Source organism: Callospermophilus lateralis, chromosome 3, assembly GCF_048772815.1.
Source record: "Callospermophilus lateralis isolate mCalLat2 chromosome 3, mCalLat2.hap1, whole genome shotgun sequence".
Lineage (NCBI taxonomy): Eukaryota > Metazoa > Chordata > Mammalia > Rodentia > Sciuridae > Callospermophilus > Callospermophilus lateralis.
Genome location: NC_135307.1, coordinates 80,062,664 through 80,071,309, shown reverse-complemented (window position 1 = coordinate 80,071,309; position 8,646 = coordinate 80,062,664). Strand labels below are relative to the sequence as shown.

The 8,646-nt window shown below is 34.7% G+C and overlaps 1 protein-coding gene across 1 annotated transcript; it reads right to left on the bottom strand.

The window, feature by feature from the left end:
• Positions 1–210: 210 nt before the first annotated feature.
• Positions 211–1,212, bottom strand: LOC143394731 (olfactory receptor 4F3/4F16/4F29-like). Its single transcript, XM_076849381.2, has one exon. It carries the CDS (start codon positions 1,210–1,212, stop codon positions 211–213), a length of 1,002 nt encoding a protein of 333 aa, XP_076705496.2.
• Positions 1,213–8,646: the final 7,434 nt, after the last annotated feature.

Below are 8,646 nucleotides of genomic sequence, written 5' to 3'. Positions count from 1 at the left end.
TCAGCAATCACTGTCCCCAAAGTCGTCACTGACAAACAAAGTTTCCAGTAATAAACATTCCAAGGCTGAATTCACTCCTCAATGTTTTCAGAATTCTTTAAGCAAGAGTTCCCTAGAATGGACTGACTACATCAAAATAAAGTCCTGAAGGATATGGTTCATAATGCATATTTAAAACACTAATTAAATTGAAAATATTTTTGAAATCTTTTAATTAAAATATTGCTTTCCAAGAATTGCCAAAATGAACCCAAACTTCTTAGACTGCATAAAATAACTCTTCCTATAACTTGTTAAAGCCTTAACAAAGAATCTCCTCATTGCCACTTTCATCTCCTTATTTCTAAATGTATAGATGACTGGATTCATAAAAGGAGTGATAAGAACATCAAAGATAGCTAAAAATTTATCTATGGCTAAGGTGGGGAATGGCCACACATAGACTATGATGCAAGGACCAAAGAAAAAAACCACCACAGTGATGTGAGCTGAGAGAGTGAAGAGGGCCTTGGAGGAACCTCCTGAGGAGTGTTTACGAACCGTGACCAGGATGGAGATATAAGACACAATCAAGATGAAGAAGGTGCCCATGGAGATGAAACCACTGTTGGCAGCGACCAGAAACTCCAATCTATACGTATCTGTACACGCAAGTTTGATAAACCGAGGAAAATCACAGTAAAAGCTATCCATTTTGTTGCTTCCACAAAAGGGCAAGTTTACAACAAAAGCCAGTTGGACTACAGAGTGGACGAGCCCAATGGTCCAAGCCACAGCCAAAAGAGAAGTGCACATTCTCAGGCTCATGATGGTCAGGTAGTGGAGGGGCTTGCAGATAGCAACGTATCTGTCGTAGGCCATGACAATGAGCAGCACCATCTCTGTCCCTCCCACAGTGTGAATGAAGAACATCTGTGTGATGCACCCTTTCAAGGAGATGGCTTTATGCTTTCTGAACAGGTCATAAATCATCTTTGGAGTGGCGATGCTGGACACTCCTGTATCGATGAAGGAGAGATTTGCCAGCAAGAAGTACATTGGGGAGTGTAAGTGATGGTCTGAGATGATGGTGAGCACAATGAGAAGGTTTCCCAGCATACTTGCCACATAAAATGTTGTGAAGAACACAAAAAGGAGAATCTGAAGCTCCCAAGAACTGGTGAGTCCCAGCAACACAAATTCAGACACCACTGAGTGATTTCCTCCATTCATCAACTTCATGTGCAAGATTGACCTTGATGTTCTTGTTACCTGAGGAGCACATGAGGCAGGAAAAGTTTTCAAGTTGAAAAGGACACACTGGCTATAGAGTAATGACCCAGATGTCAAAAACTGATGGTCACCTTGCCATTTTACAGTTAAGAGTTCACACTGTACCTGAGTCACAGAGAGCTAGCCCCAGAAACTTTTCCCATGTCTTGGTCTTTGGTGTGTCATTTAATGTCATTTAATCATGAAGCCTCAGTTTTAGCTTGGTCTTTAGTGTGTCATCAGGAAGGTAAAATGTGAACAAAGGTACTTAAGATTTTAAGAAATCTATCAGGGAATGTACAGACTTTTACTTCCTAATTCCATGTGGAAATAATGCTACAAAAGGAGAAAATTATTTATTTACTCATTTATTTTATGATATGTAGCTGCCTTACAACATTCTGGAGTTTTGTTTTTCATGAAATATTTTGGGTTTTCTAGGTTTGCAATCATGTCGTCAAGAAAAAGATAACTCTAATTTTTGCAGCTTTAAAATTTTATTAATCTCATAATCTCCTTACTAACATGGAAGTCCTGTGTACTTTTCTGTTCTTTTGATACTTACCATCCTTTTTTCATTACACATTTCCCTCTTCTTATTTTAAAATAAGAGACCAACTAGTTCACGTAGTAGTATGTCCTATTGCTTTCCTATCTTTTCACATCAACTAAATTGAGAACTTCAGAATACTTTTATTTTCTTCCTTCTTACCTCCTCTCTTCAGCTCAGATCAAGTTGTTTTTTTTTTAATCCTTCTGTAACTACTGTTGGTTTTGCACTTTATGCTTTCTGAATCTATCCTTCCTATTTTGTTTTAACATTTTCACCTCATTATCTTAATGTTATGTGCTTTAAGATACCCATTGCTCCTACTTTAGCCTTGGTTTGAATTTCAGGGATAATCACCTTTCTTTAAAGTCTACTTCTGAATTGTTCAGCTCCGTAGAGTCTGGTCTATCTTGCATTGAGTCTCCTTACATGCTATTATTATGCTTTATCCAAATTAGTATCTGCTTCTTGCAGCAGTCCTGTATCAAAGATCAGACTAAAACTTTAGTATGTTCCTTATGCATATAAAGGATTTGGCAAGAATTTTGGAAGTCATCCATTTCAACTGTTTGATTTAAAGATTCATTCAGCATGTACAGTTGGATAGTTTTCATTCTTCTCTCTCGAATTTAAAACACAATGGTAGACTTGTTAAGTATTGTTGGAATAACTTGAGTTCTACAATAGAAAAGTACATACAGATCTGTGAAATTCATAAATATCATGTTATTGGTGTTTGAAGTAAACTATAACTCAAATAACAATATTCTTATTAGTTGCTTCATGATTAAATGATTAAACAAAAGCTGTCTTAAGAATACGATTCTTTTTAAGGAAACAAACTTAAAATCATACTCCTTTCAAATAGTTTGTCACAATGAAGTCTGATCTTGAAAACAAGTGACATTTCTTCAAGATAACAAAAAACTAGAATTTAAAACAAAATTTAATCATTTATCCAAATCTAAATTTTGTGTACTATGTAGCTTACATAAAGTAGTTTATTCATTTTTTCTTATGTTCAATGCTCTATGTATTTGTTAAAAATGAAGAATCACCGTATGAACTGCTGGGTTAAACGTGACTCAACCACCTACCCTATAAAACCAGTTACTTCAGCTAATTGTATCTCAATATATGTATCCATTACATTGGAATTAATAATAGTTTGGGTCGTAAAAGTTGCTATGAGGGGCCAGGAAGCTAGCTCAGTTGTAGAGTGCTTGTCTAGTTTAGGTGAGGCCATGGGTTTGATCCCAGGTACTACAAGAAACAAAGCTGCTATGAGTAAAGAGCTTAAAACAGCCTTTGAGCTGGATGTGGTGACACATGCCCATAAATCCAGTGACTCTGGAGGCTGAGACATGAGGATCACAAGCTCTAGGCGAGCCTCAACAATTTAGCAAGATCCTCAGCAACTTAGCAAGACCCTGTCTTAAAATGAAGTAAAGCTGGAGAAATGACTCAGGTAGAGCACCTCTGGGTTCAATCTCCAATGCTGAAAATTCAACCGAATCCAACCCAACCCAACCACACAAAATCACAAAAACAACACTAAAACAAAACAAAACAGTATTTGATATAGCAAGAACTCAATAGATGTTAGCTATAATGATGCATTATATATATGAGATCAGAAGAATGAAGGATGAAGATTATGCTATTTATATTGTCAATCAGTTTCACTAAACTCTCCTGGTAGTTCCAGTTCCCAAATTCCTCCTTTTGGCATGTTCTGGATTTTCATCCTTCATAAGAACATTATTTAAAATCGCCTTCTTCTCTTCTCCTAGGGGGCTTTCTCTTTGGTCTTTTTACTACTGTGGGAAGGGAATATGTATATGGAAGGGTGTAGTCATATCCTTAATGTATTAATGCTAATTGAATCTGCATGAGTACTCAATTTCCCCCCTAATTCTTTCTTAAACAATATAGTCTTATTTACTACAGTGCACTAAGCATTATCACTTATGGGCTTGTATATTAATCATATTCATGTAAAGTTTTATATGACTACAACAACACTAAATCATACCTTTACTGTCCTACATAACTTTCCTTCAGATGTATTATTATAAGCGTCTCATCTATTCTGCTTCTTTCAAATCTCTCATTTGCTTTCCCAAATGATTACTGAAATTCTATAATTCGGAAAGTTTACTTTTCCTCATTTATCATGCATATGGCTATAAGATTACTCTTTTACTCTTCCTAAGTCATACTTTAATTATAAAACTAGCACCATCAAAAAGATGTTTATTGGTTCTCATTGTTTTGAAACGTGCAATTTCATAATCTAGAATGTGCTGCTCTAATTTGGTTACATTTCCAGAGTTATCTCCCTGTATGTTCCTATTTTTAATAAATACTTATTCAACTTTAATACTGTCTGCTCCATTTCGCATCCATGACTTCCTTCTTAACTCCTGGCAGTCTGATAGCCTCCTCCATGTTTCTGAAACCAACCTTATGAGGATCAGTAAATATAAATAGCATAATCTTCATCCTTCTGATCTCTCTGCATCATTTTGACTGTTCACTATTTCCCATTTCTTGAGAAATACTGTAAATAGAGGGATGTGCACAGATTGTCATCTTTCTCCATGGTAATGTCTAATTCTATAGGCTGGAATTAAAGAAGACACCTCTTCAACTAAAAATTCTAACTAGTGTCATTAACACAGGGAAGGGCATAAATCATCAATGCCTGGAGGTTAGAAGACAAATTAGGCCTAAATGTCCAACTTAATTCTAAATATATGCAGAAGTCTGATTGACAAAACTTGTTTTGGCATTCTGTTGCCTGTTTCATTAATGGTTTTCTTCACTCCACTTCACACCTTCAGACATAATTTACTGAGGATGATTTTTTAGGACCATTTAACTTGCTAAATCCTACTATTATACACCAGATGTTAAAATTTCTAATATGAAGTAATTCCAAAGGAGTCAACAACTAAATCTCTTGGTTACTGACACAGCCATCTAATTAAAAAACTATTTCCAGTTCTCTAATCTTATCATATACAAAATAAAAAATTATTTTTACCATTAGTAGCATTTCATTCTTAGCACTTTTTAACATGTTAGTAGTTCTCTGATCATCTTCAGTATCTACACCTCATTTTCTTAATTAATATTTGTTAAAACACTTTAATAAGGGCTTCTCTTTTCCTGAATCTGAAGTTTGTATTTCTGTGAATTCTTATATTGGTTTAGGAAACAATGATTCTATAATGTAGTGGTACCTTATCTTCTGGAGATTAAGGTAGTGCATCTCAGTATATCATTAGTTCTGACGATTATCCCTTGCAGGTATGAACTCATCTCAATTGAGAATGTTCTTATTCTCCCTCATAACTTCAATAAAGACAATTATTTTCAACATCTGTCCTACCATAAATGCTGCTTTTTAATTTTTTTAATCTTCTTTAGTAATCATTTCTTTCAGGATAAAAAAATTAAAATTATAAAATTAATTTTCTTTGTTCCTAAACATTGATAGACTCCAAAATCTTTCATATCTTTTATTGCAAAATAGCCAATGAGGAAAGATCCAAATTTCACATACTAGACAATAAGGGCTCAAGGACTGACCCAGAGGTTAAATTCAAGCTCAATTCTTACAATTAAAAAAAATGGAAGTGAATAAAAAAAGTTTCTGAGAGAAATGTCAAAAATTTTAACAGTTGCTGTCTACTACTTTAAAATTTTTCTAACATCCATATGTACTTCTACAATTGCATCTTTCTACTTTTATGAATTTTCTAATATGCATATGTATTCCCTTTAAAGAAAAATATTCAAGAACAAGTTGACTCCAGTTTCCAGGTGTTTTTCATTATACTACTCTATGCCACTGACAGCCTAAAGTCAAAGATAGTTTTAAGGTGCCTGAGAAAGTATCTTTTACTATTGGAGTACTTGATAGAATTTCACAGGCAGCAAAGTGGGTTTTTGTTATCTACAATACATCTCCAACTCCTCTACCTCCGCCCTTTACAGGGCCACCTACTCCTATTTAGCTATTTTCTGCCTTCATACCTTCCTATGGCTGTCCAAAGACCTCATACTGTGTCATTTTCTCACGGATATGGTCTCCTGTAGATTTCTACCTTTCCAGATTCTTCTTTTCAGTTAAAACATTCACATGCTGAGCCACTTCTATGTGAAGTGTTGGGAGGAACTCAATGCAGTTACTTGGACTTATGCAAGTTCAACTCTCATCATATTTAAATTTGTTATGTATGTTCCTAATTGTGCTGTTTCCTGACTATTCTGGGTTGCCATGTCTCTCATCTAGCCCCCATTGCCCATCAAATTAACACTCCGCTTCTGAAACATTGCCTGTGTTCGATCCTAGCTTCCTATGGCAATTTCTTATGAGAACTGATGCTTAATATTCACTATCAGCTTTGCCTGGTTTGCATAAAAAATAAGAAAAAAACAGATGAATCTAAACTCTTCACACTCCAATATAAAAAGTTCAATTCAGTTTGCAAAGACAGGCATGAGAACCAGAACTCTATCTTACCTGAGTGAGACCAAAGTACCTAATCTATTCTCTTGAGATGGTAGATCAGTTCTTTCAAAAATCTGGGTGAAGTTAAAAAACTTTATTTATACAAGAGCTATAATTCCTAAAAAGAAAAATAGAAATTAGTTGAGTGATGCTGAGAACTAAACAATAGAAATTGTGAGTTTAGAATACACAGAAACTGAAAATATAATTTAAGAATTTATCTACCATGAAAAACTCAAAGGAAATGCAGGAGAGGGAACTAGAAAAGGAATAGAAAACATGAAAATATCAAGGTGATTCCTCCTCCTGGAACAGCCTTTTTTTTTTTTTTGGTTGAAATTTTATCCTTCATTCAAGATCCAGTGTATTGTCTTCTCAAAAAACAAAAACAAAACAAACAACCAACAACAAACTTTCCAGTATCATTAACAAAAGGCATAGTTGTCATCTTGATATTCTTCTCCATGCCTTCTGAGGAAAACACGTGTGAAACAAATCTACCAAATAAGAATTAAATTGTGGGTTAAATTAAGGAGGGAGATAATTACTGAGCAATAGTTGAAGGTAGATCCACTCTCCAAAGACAGGTTGGCTTAACGTCTAGAAATAGAGAAGCATTTGATTTACATACATTTTACACGGAGAACTCTAGATTTAGAGGAGGATAATTTCACATTATGACAGATCATAAACTTTTCTAATACAAAGAGCCTACGTTGTTTTCCTCAAGTAAAAAAAATATTTTAATTAGCAACCTTAATTATTGGTGACCAAATGATAGCACTGAGACTGGGGAATAGTTAGTCCTCCCTTGATTGGATTTTCCTGGGAATTATACCTCAGAGTCCACACTGTTTTTCATTCAGGGAATAAAAAGGACAAAATAACAGAAGGAAAAAAAGAACTTAGGGCACGAAATGTAGTTGTGTTTGGATGGACAGAAATATTTTTGCTTCAAAATATGTCAACAGAAGTATCTGGTGAGAAATCCAACACTTTGTAATACTTGAGAAACAGAACTGGAAGGAGAAAGAGTATCAATTCTAGAACTAGAGATTTCATGACAAAAACAGTGTTTTCAATGAGGATTTGGGAAATGAGAAACCACAGAACATACAGCTATCTTCCACATTGACAATTTTGGTTTTGAAGATGCTTTGCAGTCTACAAGACTCCAAACCCAGAACCTCAGACTAAAGAAGTTTTCCATCAGAGAATTTCAGGAATTTTTGCCTCATGTTAGCACCTTATCATGCTAATTACTGGAGTAGAAGAGGAATTGTCAGGTCATACAGTTTTCAAATAAATACAGTACACCTTCATTGACCATATTTAATAAAGGGTCTTAATCTTTTCTTTCACAGTCCTGTGATCTTTCCTCTGATTCTGTAATTGCCATCCTTCCTCAGGGATTTTTGCCTCATGTTAACACTTAGAAAGAGCAACTATTGATAAACTGGAAGACCATCCCAGTAAGAAAGCAGTGGCTCACTGTTCAGAACACATAGTCAATACTTAACAGTCATTTAAAAAATATGTGGCTCTGTTAGAACAGCTATCATCACAAAGACAAAAAGGAACAAATGCAGATGAGGAGGTGGAGAAAAGGGAGCCCTTACTCAGTGTTGGCTGGAATGTAAATTAGTACAGTCTCTGTGCAGAACTGTATGGAGGTTCTTCAAAACACTAAAAAGGATCTACCATATAATCCAGCTATCCCACTTCTGGGTATAAATCTAAAGGAAATGAAATCAGCATGTTAAAGAGATACCTGAACACTCATGTTTATTGCTGTACTATTTTTTAAAGCTAAGGTGTGAAATCAGCCTAGATGTTCATCAGTGGATGAATAGATGAAGAAAATTTGATTTATATGCACAACCGTAAAGAAGAATGAAATTCTATCGTTTGCAAGAAAATGGATTGAACTAGAGGATGTTATCTTAAGTGAAATAAGTCTGACACAGAAAGATAAACACTGCATATTTGCTTTCATATGTAGGTGCTAAAAATTTTGATTTGAATGTAGAATAGGGGTTGCTAGAGACTAGAAAGGGTGAAATGGAGTGATAGCATTGGATAAGTAATAACAAAACATAGTTAGCAGTAATAAGCTCTAGTGTTCTATAGCTCAATGGGGTAACTATATTTCACTATAACCTATTATATATTTTATGAATAACCAGAAGAGAGGAGTTTGAAGTCTCCAAATGCAAAATGACAAGGAGATGAAAATGTTAATTACCATTATTTGATCAGTCTCTATTTTATATAGGTATTGAACTATTATACCATTATACCTCATAAATATGTACACTTATTT

Coding starts and splice junctions, on each gene's coding strand:
- LOC143394731 (XM_076849381.2), bottom strand. CDS start 1,212: ATGAATGGAGGAAATCACTCAGTGGTGTCTGAATTTGTGTTGCTGGGA.